Below are 18,417 nucleotides of genomic sequence, written 5' to 3'. Positions count from 1 at the left end.
AACATCGACTCGAATCGGGTGTAATTGCGTTTGTTCGTTGTTTTTAGCATTTTTGTGATTCAAAACGAACCAATTCATTTCGTTGTTGAATTTTTGTGAAAGTTGGCCGGGAGCGTAACTCGTCCATTTAAATCTTATGCACATTTTGATGGTTTATATATATGCTCCGTTTTTGAGAATTCTCTTTTTCGGCGTACGTATTTCAAAGTAGTATTGCCACTTTATTCCCTTTATATTTTCATAACTGTTAATTAATCAAGCAAGTGACACCCAATTGCTGATATCAAAACAATTAAAAAAAATTCGAAGTTGATAACCTTAAAAAAAATGGTTTACAAATCAAATGATCTTTATTTGGCAACCAATTTTATATGGGCTACGTCTGTATATTTAAATAATTTATTATTGTAGCTCTGTAATTGTAGTGCTGTAATTAAATCAATAATTCATAGATTTTCCTGCATTGGTGCGTTTACCACAATAAAAATTGAGAATATTATACTAATTATGTCTTGCGCCATAAATAAAATCTAACTAAAAAAAAAAACATTTTTCATTTTTTATATATACAAAAAAATTGTTCTTGAATTGCTCGGTTCTTGTCATATCAGGTCGTGTTATATTGAGGAGGAACAATTATTTAATGAATAATAATTAAATAAAAGTATGATATTTGATAAACAATGCGAAGGAACCAGCGCTTTTTGAGCCATTCGAAAAAAAAATCGAGAAGATTTTGTGTCTGTCACAACCATAATTCAACCATTCAAATTATGTTTGTTTGTAAGACATCAAGCTTTATGGTTTGTTTTTGCATTATGTGGCTCCAAATAAAGCATCAAGTAGAAGTTCAAATTCCTTTGTGCCCGATGTCTCTCTTCATTTGTTTATAGAATTTGGCGATTTAATTCAGTCTTTGTGTTATGGGTACCTAGGTATTAAAAGTTATTATTTTCAAAAATAATAAATAATAATATTAATAACTATCAATATATATACAATTGTTTGGAGGAAAATTACAAGGAAATGGGTACCTTTTTGCGACGCCTTCGATTCATTTGCTGTCTCTCATAGAACTCATAGTATCTAGGGGAGAGTCACAAAAGAAAATAATAGAATTAATTTAAAATAATTGACTAATAATCGAAAAAGAATCAATAAAAATGTAAAACTCATAGTACCGTTCTTGTTTAAGCCATTCTTGATAGCGATACCACCATTCTTCCCATTTAACGTAATCCTATTGAACATTTAATGAACATTTAGTGAACTTTATCTTTACTGAACTTTAGTTAACCTTACCTTTAAATCTAAATCACGTAAGTAACCACGACTTTTATAATATTCATAGCGCACGCGCACATCATCCCACGACATTAGACCAGTTGGTGCAGTTGTCGCCAATTCTTCGGGGAAGTGACCCTGCGGTGCCGGTGAATAGTTGTAACGTCTTTGTGGTTCAAGCCCCTCTTCAATCATCACTTTTAATGCGCCTCCAGTCGAATCTTTCGTAATGCGCATATTTTCCATATTACTTCGATCTATGCTCCATTGAGCCATTTTTCCAAAACGTTCTGATAACGTTAATCTAGTAGTCGCCGCAAATGTTGGGAAGCTATTCTCACCACTACTGCTTGAGTCATCCGAATCGGATGATTCTTTTTCTATTTCTATTTCTTTGTTTTGTTTGTATTTTTCACCTTCAATTTTCACTCTAGCTCTTAACTAAAATAATAATGAATTTATTATTAGAGCGAAATTTGTCAATACAATACACAACGCTTACTTTGTCAATTGTTTTATCTTTTGATTTCTTTTTCGAAAGTGATGATTCTGAAGGCTCAGCTGGATTTTTAACCCGTAGATAGTCTAAGGAAACACGCGCTGTTTTTGATAAACGCGAAGACAATGAATGTTTGCTTAACAATTGGTCATGTGAATGCTCATCAATCGGTTGAGCACGTGATGTGAAGACGCGATCGCGCAACAATTTCTCAGAACGAAACACTGGACTTGGTGGCCGTTGTTTGCTATGGTGTCCCGACGATATAGATGTTCGCCCATCAATTTTTGATCCACTATGTATTAAACGAGAATTTGATGTTGATCGAACGGGTGCACGATGTCTTGAACGTGATGTTGATCTTGAGCGTACACGTTTTGGTTTTGGTGAACACACCGAACACGAATCATCCGTACAACTGACTGAACTATTTGATGGCGATCTAGAGATCTGTGAAAATGAATTAAAATTCCTTTGTTCAATTACATATTGATGGTGACCATGTAATTCATGGTTTTACTTACAGCTGGTGGAGATGGCGGCCTTTTCGATCGTGGCAAAATTCGTTTTTGAGAACGTTCATTTGAATTATTTGTTCGATTGTATATTGCATCTGATGGTGGTTCTGGTGGTGGTGAACGCGGCCTCCTTCTTACTTCAGGTGATCTCTATAATACATATTATTTATTTAGACAATTTATACGACCATTAAAAATAAACTTCAGTAAATGATATATTACTGCCGAATGACGCCGAACATCATTTGATGAACGTTTAGTGTCTGGCGATCTTCTGCTGCCCCTTTGATCATTTTGTGAACGTTTGGATACTGGTGACAATGGAGGTGATTTTCTGGTACGAGAACGACTTCGACTGCTTCGATTACGATTATTTGAACCCTAACAATATTTGTTTCTTTGAGTTTTAAATTCAATCATTCAATTTATATATAAAGAAAAATAATTTGCAACAAAAAATTGAATACAACGTATGTTATAGAGGCAAAATGCATTTTTCCGAACAAATTCTCACAAGTTGTATCAAATTCTATATAGAATGCCTAAATGGTGAATTTAAATTGACATATATGGGAGTATTCACTTTTATGCGAATAATAATTGCTTACACTTTTGAAGAAATTTTGAATATGAAAATATATGATCAAATTTTATATTTTCAAAGTTAAAAAAATTCATTAAATGTAATAGTAATAGTGGAATCTCGAAAAAGTTTCATCAAAAATAGATAGAAGTAAATGCGACAAACATCGTTTGATTCATATCATTTAATGTTTAATTGTTTTAATAACATTGATTAACACCACTGTCTTCACGTTAAATTGGTCCTAAATATATCAGCCATAAAAAGGTAGAACTGATCTAATCTAAAAAAAAACGATAAAAAACCTTGATTGGTTTTTGATTGGCGGATGGCCCCTAACTTAAAAAAAATCCGTGCCCATTAATGCCAACTCGTTTTTCGAAACATATTTTTTTTTTTAATTCAATCTAACATTGTGTTCAAGAATTTAAAAGAACTCTACAGACTGATCAGAAATTGAGGGGGGAAATTTGTAACCGCTGGGATATTTCACTGCTGGGAGATTGATTTTCCTGACCAACTGAGGGTTTCCATGGTGGTTTCAAGAGCATTTCTATATCAAAAATATGTGTACTTTTGAATTTTTACATGCGGTCAATCACGAAATTCTAGTGCGTCTAGTTTTTGATAAAATTTCAGTAGAAAACTAGAAAATTCTAGTGCGTGAAGTTGTCTCTCAGTAGTTTTTCATATAAATTATATGGCCTTCGGTGTGAAGTTGGCTTCGTTTGTGACGTCATTCTTCGCACTAGATTTACTAGTTTTTCTAGTATTCACTAGCGTGATTCGCCCCATTGGAAAATTGCTCTATTACGCACATACATTTTAATGTCAGTTTGATAAAAGCGATTCTTGCAACATTGAAATGTGTCAAAAACATATATTCATTTTGATTTTTGTTCTAAACAAACGTGTATATTTTTTTTATTTACTCATGGGTCATGGTCCACACTTAATTGGGAATCACTGATATTTTGGAAGATCAGTTTAATAAAAAAATTCTCTATGTACCCGACTTTCTCCTTCAATATACATTTTCTTGTAGCCTGTGTGACGCCACCGATTGGGATCTTTTTCTTCAACTTCAAGCAACTTTTTATCCCAATAATCATTTGAGTTGGCGCGTGCTTTTTTCATCACGTTATCTATTTCCTTACGACGACCGATCGGCAAGCTTGGATCTGAAGGGAAATGATCGTAGTTAAAGTCATGTCAATCCAATTAAAAATATGGAACGAAAAAATAAATCTCACCTGAAATCCTTGTAACAATTGGCTGACGATCCATACGAAGCTTACCTACCTATTGGGTTTGAATTACAATGGACGAATAAGTAATAAGTAATGGAAGTAATGAAGAAATGATCGAAAGAATGGATAGCGATTCCTAAGTAATGGTACCTACACCACTCCGTGAAGGACTTGTAACTCGTCTACGACTAGACGATGACATAACAAGCACAACTCTCAATTGTTAATATAACAATTGTGATCGTCGCGGGTATTGATGTCCAATAATTGGTGATCACTGATTCGGGTGTGTTATTATGTTGTATCTGTTGTGTTGCTTTTTAGCGCTGTTTTTTCGTAAATCTGTGAACCATTCAATCAGCTTCGTTTTAGGGTTAAAACAAATTTGCGACCAATTTACTTTTTAAATTTTTCAGGATATAATTTATTACGACTTTTGGCTTATTTTCATGTAACGCCAATGGTATGCACAAAAACAGCTTCACATATCAATTCTGAAAACCAAAAATACAACAAAGTTTTAAGATTTGATGGAATAGGATTTAAAAGTGGATTGGATTGGATTGAGTTGAGATAATGGTCGTTTATTCTCGTTTCATTAATAGAATATATTTGGTGAGATTTCGTTTTGATATTCATTTTTTTTGTAATAAATTGAATGTTTTTTGAATTTAAAACACCTGTTTTTTTTATGAAATAATTCGAATAATTCATCATTGAATTTGCTACCGATACGATATGTATTTGACCGTTAAAACCGTTTGACAATACAATTTAAAACAGATAATATATATCTAATTCCAAGTTCTTATTCACGAAGCAAAATATTTATGTTCATATGATTACAACGCAAGAATGCTCAATGCCTCCTTAATGTCTTCAAATTGAAACAAAATTACTCGTTAGTTCAACTCACGCACACACAATGCACATATAATTTCTAGAAATCTTCTTAGGACTTGGATATAAACCAAACTTATTTCTTTTTTTAGTGCAATTAAGCATTATTATTTTTTATTTGAAGAGATATCGAACACAATTTTGAAGAAAAATTTCAATAAAAAAAAACACATCAACAATTTTTGTCTCACGTTAGAAAAATAGTAGTTTATAAATTTTAAAAATAGTAGTACAAAAAATAAACTTGAAGACGTCAAATTTTCCAATTATTTCACTTCTTAAGATACTTCGCATGTTATTTTGTGTGTTTCTTAAATGTTTCTTTTTCTCTCCGTTTTTCAGGGATTTGAGTAGTCCAAAAAAAAAACCCGACGCGATGAATTATAAAACACACACTAACACAGTCCAAATGCAATTTTTTCCGAATGTTCGTTTCTCCAGCGTCAAAAATTATAAATAATTTTTCGTTCTGACACATATTTTTAAAATATTTTATAAGTGATAATCACAATAAGAAGACTATAAAATATATTTACCCTATTCTTTGTATTCAATTTAGGTCAATTGCGACATTTATCCATTTTAAAATTGAACACGTTCAATGTAAATTGGCTGCTTGCGTTAAATCTATTTTTTTTAAACATAACAACTACGAATAATAAAAACACAAAGATAGTCACATTTCATATAATGGCGGCTAAATCAATCAACCAATCACAGACGAGCTTTGATGCATAGAAACGATTTTGTTTCTTGGTTCCATATGTTTCGCGTCTGTGAATGAAATTTGTTGTGGATCTCGCATGTAGAAAAGAAAAATCTCAAACCAGAGAAGAAAAAATTTCAATAAATAAATTTTGACATATGTCAAGCTACGAATTTTTTTACTAAAACTTTGGTCTTACTTCTCGGTTTCATTTTTTTAGTTAATTTTGGTTGATAAATAAAAACGGAGTGTCAAAACAATACCTACTTTAATAAATTTACAAACTTTTGAGTAACGACGAAAGTAATAAAATTGGTGATATTAATATCATAAGACAAATTGTAAAATAACAGAAAGTATTGCAGATTAGATGTTTTTAGTAAATGAGTGAATATAGATGATTCAAAATTTATATTATTATATTCATTACATATTTTGTTCGGAATAGTTGAAAGAAAAAAATTCAAAAACAATGACCACATCCATTAATCAATCCTCGACATCGTCTGGTCAAATTGGATTTATATCTACATGTGGAACACCGCGTCGAAAAATGAGCAAGGTAATATGTTTGGATCTTGCCTCTATAGATGTTGAAACTCAAATGAAAATTATGTGTGTGTAAGTTTTTTGAAAAGCAATGTTTATATATATTTGTAATATTTTTTTCACATTTTCTTCTGTTTGACAGCCGATTAGGTGGAATTGATGATCGATTTGTGGAGAAAGGGCGTATTTGATTGAACTTATCAAAGAAACTAATGATTCGTTATCCAAGCTTATGTTAGTATTGCACAAATTTTTCTTCGTAATTTCAAAATTACATTTATTGCAATTTTTTTTTTCAGTGAAGAATTTGAATCGCGTGATACAACTGCGAAAAATGCATCAAAGAAAAAGCTTTCTCCAGTTATCAATGGTTCGCTGAATGATCTAACTGATTCAAATTCAACTTCCGAATCGACTCTGAGTCCAGATTCCCATAGACCAAAGAGATCCAAGCGCGAATCAGAATTCAATACACAAATATCGAAATTCACTAAAGCAGGTGGAGCGTTGAGACGAGAAGCGGTTAAAAAGATGTAAGTTCAAAAAATATGATCTCCTTATGCTATCATTATTTAAAATGTTAACTTTAACTTAAAGGCATGATTCCAAAGGTGATGATTTGATTATATATTTTGAGGAGCTTAAAAAAACGAAAAGATGTGCTCAGTCGTTTAAAGAAACAATGGTATGTGATAGAGTTAAAATAAAAGAATTTTATTCATTTTCAATATTAAATTCATTTGAATTTTATTCTAGTGATGCTCTGTCTACATTTATTAAAAGGCGGAATGAGGTGAAAAATAAAGAACTTTTATCTGAATTGGATAAGTTTATTGATGGAGTAGCTGCAACATTATAGAAGTGAATCGTTGTTTTCACGCCTCGTTTTGAAAATAAGATCGTAATTAGATCTGCATTTTCCATTTGCCCAAAATGTCATATTACATTCTCCTTTTTGTTATGAAATCGACTGAAATAAAAACTGCTCTTTCGATATCAAATAAAATCTCTGTATTTAAACAGTGTGCCCGTGTATATTTGTTCGTTGTTCGTAGTTCACTTGTGTCTATTTCTGCAATTAGATTTTTTGTCAGTGAAACAGCATATTATTTGCAAAACGAAGCCGCAACTTGTGATCATATTTTTTTTAATTTTCTTTGGGATATGAGCTCTCTTTAATCCTCACCCATTCATTTCTGCACTCTCCATGGTCTATGAATTACATAACATCCTGTATACCAAAAATCGATTGATGACATGGGTTACCGTTGTGTTAATTCAAACAACTATTGATATCCTCAGAATTTCAGAATTTTTTATTTGCATTATTTAGTGGTAATTGTAATTGAATGAATTGACAATGAAACATTTGAAACACTGATTTGGAACCGGACTAGTGTGTCATTTCAATTATTTTTATGGATGCAGATAAAATTAAACCATCAAGCGAAGGAACGCTGTACGGTGCAGTCACTATTATTATTATTTTTTTGTGCAACCGTATGCTTATTTTTATATCACCGAGTGAAGATACAATATGTCACATTTCACACATTTATATTACTCCTGAAACGCACAAAATATTTTCGGTCAAATGTTTAATTCAAACTATTCAATTAATATATATACACTGTGCGACAGTGGTCGTGTGTGAAGCACCCACCATTTCTGATCGGGGACGGTCTCCAGATTACAGCATGACCAGTAGGGTGACCCTACTAGGGTCTAGCAAAAATATGAAAAAATTGAAAAACAAATGCGGCGAGGATAATAACCTCAGGAGGATCACGAATCAGGCGTTTTTTTGCGAAAAAAATAAAAACTGGTTGCATCATTCAATGGAATGTTGCTAAATGGAGAAGGTATTCATTGGGAGAAAACTTTTGTTACACAAAAGTGACAATTGTTATACACGCGTGTGAAAAGTTTTACACAAAAGTGACACATTTTACATGACAAATGTTACAAAAAAGTGACAAATGTTATACAAAAGTGACAAATGTTACACAATTTTGACATTTTTTACACAACTTTGACACTTTTTACATGACAAATGTTACACAAATTTTGACAAATGTTACACTGACAAAACTAAGGTTATGATTTTGACAACACCGTGTTGTAAATGCTTACATTCCAACGAATGTTGTGAAGTAGCCAACAATTGTTGTCATTGTGAATACGTACAATGGCATATATTATATGTATTCACAACGACAACAATTGTTGGCTACTTCACAACATTTGTTGGAATGTAAGCATTTACAACACGGAGTTGTCAAAATCATAACCTTAGTTTTGTCAGTGTACACACGCGTGTGAAAAATATTACACAAAAGTGTTACACAAAGTATCAAATTAGCAAAATAGATTGGTAAGCTGTGTGAAAGGCAAATAACGATTTTTTCAAAAATTTAAAACAACGAAATTAAGAAAAGAAAAAAAAATATTTTCTAAAAAATTCGTCGCACTGCATACGAATCAATCGAACTAATAAAAAATTAAAATGCGGATGGTGTTGTTGCAATTAAACTGGTCCAGTTCACATGTTGTTTTACTACTCTCGTGTCTTTTGAGTTTTAAGTTTTTTAGTTAGGCTAAATTAAATTAAATTAAAAGGCGAAGGAACCACCAAGGCGAAGGAACGCTGTTCGGTGCAGTTATTATTATTAAAATAAAAATTGGAATCAAAATTCATAAATTTAAAAATATTCCAACCATTTCATCTATTTTGCTTTTTTGATACTTTGTGTAACATTTGTCACTTTTGTGTAACATTTTTCACACGCGTGTATAACAATTGTCACTTTTGTGTAACAAAAGTTTTCTCCCAATGAATACCTTCTCCATTTAGCAACATTCCATTGAATGATGCAACCGTCTTTTATTTTTTTCGCAAAAAAACGCCTGATTTGTGATCCTCCTGAGGTTATTATCCTCGCCGCATTTGTTTTTCAATTTTTTCATATTTTTGCTAGACCCTAGTAGGGTCACCCTACTGGTCATGCTGTAATCTGGAGACCGTCCCCGATCAGAAATGGTGGGTGCTTCACACACGACCACTGTCGCACAGTGTATATATATTAATTGAATAGTTTGAATTAAACATTTGACACGAAAATATTTTGTGCGTTTCAGGGGTAATATAAATGTGTGAAATGTGACATATTGTATCTTCACTCGGTGATATAAAAATAAGCATACGGTTGCACAAAAAAATAATAATAATAGTGACTGCACCGTACAGCGTTCCTTCGCTTGATGGTTTAATTTTATCTGCATCCATAAAAATAATCGAAGTGACACACTAGTCCGGTTCCAAATCAGTGTTTCAAATGTTTCATTGTCAATTCATTCAATTACAATTACCACTAAATAATGCAAATAAAAAATTCTGAAATTCTGAGGTTATCAATAGTTGTTTGAATTAACACAACGGTAACCCATGTCATCAATCGATTTTTGGTATACAGGATGTTATGTAATTCATAGACCATGGAGAGTGCAGAAATGAATGGGTGAGGATTAAAGTGAGCTCATATCCCAAAGAAAATTAAAAAAAATATGATCAAAAGTTGCGGCTTCGTTTTGCAAATAAAATGCTGTTTCACTGACAAAAAATCCAATTGCAGAAATAGACACAAGTGAACTACGAACAACGAACAAATATACACGGGCACACTGTTTAAATACAGAGATTTTATTTGATATCGAAAGAGCAGTTTTTATTTCAGTCGATTTCATAACAAAAAGGAGAATGTAATATGACATTTTGGGCAAATGGAAAATGCAGATCTAATTACGATCCTATTTTCAAAACGAGGCGTGAAAACAACGATTCACTTCTATAATGTTGCAGCTACTCCATCAATAAACTTATCCAATTCAGATAAAAGTTCTTTATTTTTCACCTCATTCCGCCTTTTAATAAATGTAGACAGAGCATCACTAGAATAAAATTCAAATGAATTTAATATTGAAAATGAATAAAATTCTTTTATTTTAACTCTATCACATACCATTGTTTCTTTAAACGACTGAGCACATCTTTTCGTTTTTTTAAGCTCCTCAAAATATATAATCAAATCATCACCTTTGGAATCATGCCTTTAAGTTAAAGTTAACATTTTAAATAATGATAGCATAAGGAGATCATATTTTTTGAACTTACATCTTTTTAACCGCTTCTCGTCTCAACGCTCCACCTGCTTTAGTGAATTTCGATATTTGTGTATTGAATTCTGATTCGCGCTTGGATCTCTTTGGTCTATGGGAATCTGGACTCAGAGTCGATTCGGAAGTTGAATTTGAATCAGTTAGATCATTCAGCGAACCATTGATAACTGGAGAAAGCTTTTTCTTTGATGCATTTTTCGCAGTTGTATCACGCGATTCAAATTCTTCACTGAAAAAAAAAATTGCAATAAATGTAATTTTGAAATTACGAAGAAAAATTTGTGCAATACTAACATAAGCTTGGATAACGAATCATTAGTTTCTTTGATAAGTTCAATCAAATACGCCCTTTCTCCACAAATCGATCATCAATTCCACCTAATCGGCTGTCAAACAGAAGAAAATGTGAAAAAAATATTACAAATATATATAAACATTGCTTTTCAAAAAACTTACACACACATAATTTTCATTTGAGTTTCAACATCTATAGAGGCAAGATCCAAACATATTACCTTGCTCATTTTTCGACGCGGTGTTCCACATGTAGATATAAATCCAATTTGACCAGACGATGTCGAGGATTGATTAATGGATGTGGTCATTGTTTTTGAATTTTTTTCTTTCAACTATTCCGAACAAAATATGTAATGAATATAATAATATAAATTTTGAATCATCTATATTCACTCATTTACTAAAAACATCTAATCTGCAATACTTTCTGTTATTTTACAATTTGTCTTATGATATTAATATCACCAATTTTATTACTTTCGTCGTTACTCAAAAGTTTGTAAATTTATTAAAGTAGGTATTGTTTTGACACTCCGTTTTTATTTATCAACCAAAATTAACTAAAAAAATGAAACCGAGAAGTAAGACCAAAGTTTTAGTAAAAAAATTCGTAGCTTGACATATGTCAAAATTTATTTATTGAAATTTTTTCTTCTCTGGTTTGAGATTTTTCTTTTCTACATGCGAGATCCACAACAAATTTCATTCACAGACGCGAAACATATGGAACTAAGAAGCAAAATCGTTTCTATGCATCAAAGCTCGTCTGTGATTGGTTGATTGATTTAGCCGCCATTATATGAAATGTGACTATCTTTGTGTTTTTGTTATTCGTAGTTGTTATGTTTAAAAAAATAGATTTAAGACAAGCAGCCAATTTACATTGAACGTGTTCAAATTTTAAAATGGATAAATGTCGCAATTGACCTAAATTGAATACAAATAATAGGGTAAATATATTTTATAGTCTTCTAATTTTCTATAAGATCTTATGTGTCGTCTGTCATATCCACATAACTAAAAATATTGACTGTGGTGGCCATCTTAGGATACAAACTGTGCTGCCATTGACCCAACATTCAAACGAGAATTTACACAATAAATAACAAACCGAACCAAAAACGACTAAAGCAATTTTTTTTCGTACCCACTATTTATTTAACAATGATTTTTTCCTTTGTTTTATCTTTCTCTTTTCTCGATTCAATGTTTTTTTTTTAGAATATAACTTTTTCAACAATTTACCGTATCATACACATTTTTTCTCTCTCACGATCGAAGGCAATTCGCAATTCTTCTCTCGCTCTCTCTTTATTTGTCACTTTTTGTTTCTTTTCATTCGATCAAATAAATATCACTCAATATTGTTTTGGTATGTGATTGAATTTCACTTCAAATACTATTCAAAAATATTCTTTGTCCTAATGTCAATATGTCGTTCCATGTAATTATTATTGTACTTCTTGTTTGCACTTCTTAATAGATTTCAAAAGTAATAATTTTGTTTTAAATGTTGTCTTTAATCCGTAAAAAATTGCGTTTAGAGATTTCCTTATTTTACGAACTTTTTTATACATACTCACTAATTTTGCTTATTGTTTTCATATTGAGCTGTTCAATGCTCATGACGTTGTTTCACTTAGACTTAGCCGTTGCAAAATACGTACATTGACGTTGCGTCAGTATACAGATTGATATACAGACAAATTCATGTATATACATATACTAAAGGCTTAAAAAATATAAAGTAATTCTAAGGCAAACATATTTTGTATTTTTTTCGTAATTCAAAACTTATTTGGTAGTTTGTGATTGTTTATGAGTTTTTTCATTTCAAATATCATCATCAGTCATCGATTCTAATATACGGTCGTTAAATTCTTGACGAATGTGATCGTCGTTCATGGTTGAATATGTCATTTGAAAATAAAAGAAGAGAAGAGGAAAGGCAAGAAAGAAGATATACATATGCAGTTAAATGCTTAGCATATTATTGGTGTATTTCTCTCAAACACTATCAACCATTTTAATTTTAACAAAATAGCCAATAGGGCAGATGTTTTATGTTTTCAAGTAAATCTGACATTGATAAAAATTCACATCAAAATTTACCAGTTTTGGCCGATTTTTGTTTTATTGTTTGTTTATTATCGATTTAAAAAAAATTCAATTTATTTTTTACATATAGTGTATGTAATATGTTTATGACAAATAAGTACAAATTTTAGCATAAATTCGATGGTAGCAATTTGTTTAATTAGTGCACAGTTTTGATGAAATAATCTGGCTACAACATACTGATATATGTAATTCACTCGAGCATAACAGTTTTGAATGAAAAACAATAAGTTATCAAATGGCTTGTTCTGCATCGCAAATAGATTCACAAAATGCAGATGCATCGACCACAAATGGTAATACATCTGCTGCAAGTACGGCGATTGTCAGTAGACCTACAAGATTTACAATGGAAGGTGTTGGCGCACGAGTGATTCGAGGACCAGACTGGAAATGGGGCAAACAGGTACATTTTCAACTTAAAACAGCGGAAAATAATATTGATTTAAGGATCGACTTCATATCATTTTAACTTTTTTTATATAAAAATTCTCTTCTTCCATTCGAGTTATTTTGAGTAATTTTATATTTGTAAATTTTATTTCACTTTCATGAAATAAAATTTTCTCTAAATAAGTTCACTTGAAAAACACAATACTTACGGTGCATTTTATTTATTAAAACTTTTGAAACAGAGTGAAATTTATATTATTCATTTGTAAACTAAACTGATTGATTGTAAATTAATAAAAATTCAATTTTGAGTTGGACTTCATTCGCATATTTTGAATTTAAAAATGAAATAGGATGGTGGTGATGGTCATGTGGGAACTGTTCGAAATTTCGAATCATCAGAAGAAGTGGTTGTTGTCTGGGACAATGGAACAGCTGCCAATTATAGATGCGCTGGTGCATACGATTTACGTATTTTAGATAGCGCTCCCACTGGCATCAAACATGAAGGAACAATGTGTGATACATGTCGTCAGCAGCCCATATTCGGTATAAGATGGAAGTGTGGTGAATGTTCGAATTATGATTTGTGCTCAATATGTTATCATAGTGATAAGCATCATTTAAGACATCGTTTTTATCGAATTTCAACTCCTGGCGGTGAAAGAACAATCTTGGAGCCACGGCGAAAATCCAAAAAAATTTCTGTCCGTGGTATATTTCCGGGTGCGAGAGTTGTACGCGGTGTAGATTGGCAATGGGTAAAATTCATAATTTTTCCTTCATTTTATTAAATGCATATGAAAAAATCACAAACTCAAAAATTATATAGAATGCAAGTCCGAGAATGAATTTTCATTTGAGTATCCTCCGGACTATTTGTATGGTGGTGCTACATTTCAATAGAACCTCACATTCATTCTCGGGCAATCATCAAATCCTAAATTAAGAAAAATGAGTCGCGATAGCAAATGAAGTGATGAAAAATTGTGTTTTATAGTGTTGTTGATAGATGGTGAGTATAGTAACAAAACGGGAATGTCACATTGAAAAAATGGCGGCAAACAAACGTACACTCATTAAACTTGCTACCAATTTTGTAATTTTTTTCTTTTTTTCGGTAATCTTATTTTTTCTTCACTAATAAAAAAACCATCAAATCATTACCAAATTTTAATTTTAAGCAATCTATTTGCGAAAGCGATTTGGTCATAGTGTTAGGGATACAAATGATTTAATTTATGTCCCATTATACTACTGTGATCAATTTCTGGTAAGAATTTTGTATTTCAAAGGAAACTGTTGAAGGAACCCCTTTTATGACCAAATAGGTTCATCCCTCATGCACTTCCATGCCATGTTTGAGCGCGGTCCAATAACTACTAGTATCCATTTGTTGACCTGTTCAATTATACCTCAAGTGACTTTTTCGATTTGTATTTTTTGGATTTCTTTTGCATAACGAGGCATATTGACATGAAATAACTGTATCAGCGTAAGTCCTCGGTGTTCTACGATAACAGCCAAAGCAATCTAAGAAAATTAAAATCACATTTTTGTTGAGATTTTGACCAAAGTTTGTGATGTAAAAAATCTAATGAATGATTTTTTTCAAATTTTTGTACAAAACTCGCACTTTTTCCATTTCATCACCTTGGAACATCAACAGAATCATGGCTCATACGTGAATCAACAGGTTTGGTCATAGTTTTTGTGTTTCAAGTGAAAATTTTCTAAAAAATGGAAAATTACCCATTTTTCGACCTCTTTTGAGTTTTAAGCCATTACCATCGGATGAACAAAAATTTTTTTAATTTCTTGTGGTCATGATTAAAGTTTATGGTCGAACCAACAATTTCGCTGAACATACAAAACACCTATCATGAAGAAAGGAAATTTTATTGTAGCTTCAAACAAGTCTGGTTTTATGAAAATTGAAAAAATCACTTGAGGTATAATTGAACAAGTCAACAAATGGACACTAGTCATAAAAGGGATGATGAAATTCCTTCAACGGTTTCCTTTGAAATACAAAATTCTTACCAGAAATTGATCACGGTAGTATATTTCCATTAGTTCCATTTTCCTTTTCTGATTCACCCCCAGGAAGATCAAGATGGTGGAAATGGCCGACGCGGCAAAGTGAATGAAATTCAAGATTGGTCAGCGGCAAGTCCTCGTTCAGCTGCATATGTGGTATGGGATAATTTCATTAGGAATTATTTCACATAAATTTATATTGATTATTTTCTATTCTATTTCTACTAATTATTTTTTTGATTATTCGTTCTTTTCTTCCCTTAGGTATGGGATAATGGTGCAAAGAATCTATATCGTGTTGGGTGCGTCTCCAAGCTTTAATTACTCTTAAAATACTAACGCAAATACATATTATTGATTTATTCCAATTAATTCCATATCTCTTTTCTGACTCACCCCAGTTTTGAAGGTATGGCAGATTTGAAAGTTGTGAATGATGCCAAGGGCACAACTGTATATCGAGATCATTTACCGTTACTCGGTGAAAATGGTCCTGGGAAAGGACCAGGAAATTTTCAAATTGGCGATCAAGTTTCAGTTGACTTGGAATTGGAAATTGTACAGGTAATAACTTCGTATATTTTTTTAGTTGAGGGACGAAATAAATCGATTTTTTTTAACAGAGTCTACAGCATGGCCACGGTGGCTGGACCGATGGAATGTTCGAATGTTTGAGTAATGCTGGAACCGTGGTGGGAATTGATGAAGATCACGACATTGTTGTTGCTTATCCTAGTACAAATCGTTGGACATTCAATCCAGCCGTTCTTACAAAAATTGCATCCGATCGGTGAGTTCAAAAGCTGCATAATAAACAATTATTTGAGCAAATTCATGTTGTCGGGTAATTTCGGAGCCGAATTTGTCTGTAGTTTCAGTCATTTTCTACTTCGCTTTGGAATCAAAAAAGAAACGAAAATGATTTAGGATGGAACCCGTTTACGGTGTGTCGCATATAATAGGGCCACTCTTAGGGGATGGGAATTTGAAAAACCTTTTGAGGGGTATTTTGGGTGTAAAAAATGAAAAACTTCTATTGGAGCAGAATGGGGTGCATCCCACCATGTCGAAATTTCATCGAATCAAAATATAATATACTACAAAGATGTTCAGAATGACGAGAGAAATTTTTTAGGACCACTGCCCTCTTTAGGGGGTCGGGGGTCTGCTATTCCGCACTATTCCACTAATCCATAAATAAACGTCAGAAGAAATGTCAAATGGATTTAGAGTGATACAATTTTTGCTATTCCATGCACTGTTTTGCTATTCCACGCGAATCCATTCATAGACGTTGCTATTTCATTGCAATTTATCGATTTTCATTACATTTCTGATATCAATTTCGGGACAAAAGTAGTTTAAGATATACATTTGAATTTGTAAATTAAGTATTTATTTACAACACACTAGTAGTATCAACGAATGTAAAATCGACAGATGTTTTATCACATTCAAATATTTTTTTCAAATTCAAATAATGTTCATTCGAATTCGACATTGCAGTGATGGCAGTTCACAACAATTTGCTGTTGGAGATTTTGTAAAAATTTGCCACGATCTGGAGCGCATTAAAATTTTACAGCGTGGTCATGGTGAATGGGCAGAAGCTATGATTCCCACATTAGGCAAAGTGGGCAGAGTACAACAGGTTTATCAAGATAACGACTTGAAAATTGAAGTATGTAATACATCGTGGACATACAATCCATTGGCAGTAACAAAAGTCGCTTCAGCTGCCGATGGTACTGTACCGGTTACATCTAGTGGAGAACGATTGTCAGCGATTTTGAAGAAGCTATTTGGTAAAACCGACTCAAATAATTTATTCAGATATACTGTTCCATAATAATAAAATCTTATATAGAACCACATGTATCCGGCGACATAACTGAAGAATTGGTTAAAGCAGCAGCAAGTGGAAATACACAACGATGTCAGGAATTCCTTTCTGGATGTCATGGAGGCACAAACGGACAATCAGCCGATGTGAATGGCGTATTTGCTGGACACACAGCATTGCAAGCCGGTAGTCAAAATGGACACTTGGATGTTATACAAACTTTGTTGAACTATAATGCTGATATTGAAATTGAAGACAAAGATGGCGATCGAGCCGTTCATCATGCGGCATTCGGTGATGAACCAGCTGTATGTATTTTTTGAATCTTATATAATTTTTTACTTGATTTCATTTATCTGCTCTGTAATTTTCATCCTATTGAGATTTCCTAAATATTATCTAATAGATCTTTACAAAACAATCCTATATTATTCTCTTTTTCTGGTCGCTTTAGGTACTTGAACTCTTAGTCAAAGCTGGTGGTGATTTGAATGCGCGAAACAAACGACGTCAAACTGCTTTACATATTGCGATAAATAAAGGTCATTTTAATGTAGTAAAAACATTACTTGAGCTTAATTGTCATCCGAGCCTGCAAGATTCGGAAGGCGACACACCACTACATGATGCTATATCCAAAGAACAAGATGAAATGCTATCACTGCTATTGGACTATGGTGCCGATATTACGTTGACAAATAACAACGGTTTCAACGCATTACATCATTGTGCACTTAAAGGAAATCCAAGCGCAATGAAAATATTGCTATTAAAAACGAATCGACCTTGGATTGTTGAGGAAAAGAAAGATGATGGCTACACCGCATTGCATTTGGCTTGTTTAAATAATCATGTGGAAATTGCCGAATTATTGGTGCATATGGGTAAAACTTAAGATATAATATGTAATTTCTATCGACTGTTGATGATATCACTGTCCTAGTTGAAAAAAACGACAGAGATGGGACTAGTCATTCTTACTTAATTCGGGGCCAAGGAATCCAATGGTGCTAGCCATTTTGCTTGGTTGGCTCATGACTTCATACAAATTTTTTTTCGAAGTTTTGATTTTGGGCTATTCTGAAAAATGATATGTTGACTAATTGATTTTTGTAAAAATCGGTATTGGGGGGTTTTTTGGCACGAAAAAACCGAATTTCGCATCCATTTTGCGATACGATAATATTTGGATACACTTTCAGTACAAAAAATCGAAAAAATCGAAATAGTCACCGAAAATATGAATTTTTACCACTTTTTT

The 18,417-nt window shown here is 32.4% G+C and overlaps 2 protein-coding genes and 2 long non-coding RNA genes across 17 annotated transcripts; 3 read left to right on the top strand and 1 right to left on the bottom strand.

Moving 5' to 3' along the window:
- Positions 1 to 313: 313 nt before the first annotated feature.
- Positions 314 to 12,339, bottom strand: LOC116351057 (serine/arginine repetitive matrix protein 1). Of its 5 annotated transcripts, none has more exons than XM_031783099.1 (11): positions 12,008 to 12,339; positions 4,289 to 4,628; positions 4,138 to 4,186; positions 3,896 to 4,065; positions 2,524 to 2,682; positions 2,308 to 2,451; positions 1,787 to 2,233; positions 1,303 to 1,725; positions 1,182 to 1,240; positions 1,035 to 1,086; positions 314 to 931 (listed from the first exon to the last, which is right to left on the bottom strand). In XM_031783099.1, exons 2-11 carry the CDS (start codon positions 4,334 to 4,336, stop codon positions 905 to 907), a joined length of 1,578 nt encoding a protein of 525 aa, XP_031638959.1. In that variant the 5' UTR covers positions 4,337 to 4,628; positions 12,008 to 12,339; the 3' UTR covers positions 314 to 904. The 5 variants fall into 5 exon arrangements, with proteins under 5 accessions (XP_031638959.1, XP_031638960.1, XP_031638963.1 ...); XM_031783100.1 differs by lacking the exon at positions 12,008 to 12,339 and adding an exon at positions 5,715 to 5,884; XM_031783103.1 differs by lacking the exon at positions 12,008 to 12,339 and adding an exon at positions 5,571 to 5,679 and having other exon boundaries at positions 4,285 to 4,628.
- Positions 5,798 to 7,343, top strand: LOC116351058. 6 transcript variants are annotated; one of them, XR_004202085.1, is made up of 7 exons: positions 5,825 to 5,839; positions 5,961 to 6,043; positions 6,189 to 6,361; positions 6,432 to 6,523; positions 6,589 to 6,822; positions 6,887 to 6,974; positions 7,046 to 7,343. It is a non-coding gene; the product is annotated as an uncharacterized LOC116351058 (long non-coding RNA). The 6 variants fall into 6 exon arrangements; XR_004202083.1 differs by having other exon boundaries at positions 5,798 to 6,081; XR_004202082.1 differs by having other exon boundaries at positions 5,799 to 6,043.
- On the top strand, positions 9,006 to 11,146 carry LOC116351059. The gene is made up of 2 exons (XR_004202087.1): positions 9,006 to 9,807; positions 9,922 to 11,146. It is a non-coding gene; the product is annotated as an uncharacterized LOC116351059 (long non-coding RNA).
- LOC116351055 (E3 ubiquitin-protein ligase mind-bomb) lies at positions 11,354 to 18,385 on the top strand. 5 transcript variants are annotated; one of them, XM_031783093.1, is made up of 11 exons: positions 11,354 to 11,568; positions 13,024 to 13,068; positions 13,144 to 13,286; positions 13,627 to 14,034; positions 15,380 to 15,469; positions 15,578 to 15,615; positions 15,715 to 15,877; positions 15,937 to 16,103; positions 16,820 to 17,118; positions 17,181 to 17,464; positions 17,611 to 18,385. In XM_031783093.1, the coding sequence occupies exons 1-11, from the start codon at positions 11,562 to 11,564 to the stop codon at positions 18,049 to 18,051; spliced, it is 2,085 nt and encodes a 694-aa protein (XP_031638953.1). In that variant the 5' UTR covers positions 11,354 to 11,561; the 3' UTR covers positions 18,052 to 18,385. The 5 variants fall into 5 exon arrangements, with proteins under 5 accessions (XP_031638953.1, XP_031638954.1, XP_031638955.1 ...); XM_031783094.1 differs by lacking the exon at positions 13,024 to 13,068 and having other exon boundaries at positions 11,355 to 11,568; XM_031783095.1 differs by lacking the exons at positions 11,354 to 11,568; positions 13,024 to 13,068 and adding an exon at positions 11,582 to 11,712.
- The last annotated feature ends 32 nt before the right edge of the window (positions 18,386 to 18,417 follow it).

This window comes from Contarinia nasturtii, unplaced genomic scaffold (assembly GCF_009176525.2).
Source record: "Contarinia nasturtii isolate CC-2019 unplaced genomic scaffold, AAFC_CNas_1.1 Cnas_scaffold_4579, whole genome shotgun sequence".
In the NCBI taxonomy this organism is placed as follows: Eukaryota; Metazoa; Arthropoda; class Insecta; order Diptera; family Cecidomyiidae; genus Contarinia; species Contarinia nasturtii.
This window is presented reverse-complemented; position numbering and strand designations above follow the sequence as displayed.

What these genes read in the sequence shown, in the direction of transcription:
- LOC116351057 (XM_031783099.1), bottom strand. Translation starts at nt 4,336, where the DNA reads ATGTCATCGTCTAGTCGTAGACGAGTTACAAGTCCTTCACGGAGTGGT. An exon ending in ATATTGAAGGAGAAAGTCGG is followed by an intron (nt 2,683 to 3,895) that starts GTACATAGAGAA and finishes AAATATTGTTAG; the next exon opens with GGTTCAAATAATCGTAATCG. An exon ending in TACGTGATTTAGATTTAAAG is followed by an intron (nt 1,241 to 1,302) that starts GTAAGGTTAACT and finishes AATGTTCAATAG; the next exon opens with GATTACGTTAAATGGGAAGA.
- LOC116351055 (XM_031783093.1), top strand. An exon ending in GCGGTGTAGATTGGCAATGG is followed by an intron (nt 14,035 to 15,379) that starts GTAAAATTCATA and finishes ATTCACCCCCAG; the next exon opens with GAAGATCAAGATGGTGGAAA. An exon ending in AAGAATCTATATCGTGTTGG is followed by an intron (nt 15,616 to 15,714) that starts GTGCGTCTCCAA and finishes GACTCACCCCAG; the next exon opens with TTTTGAAGGTATGGCAGATT.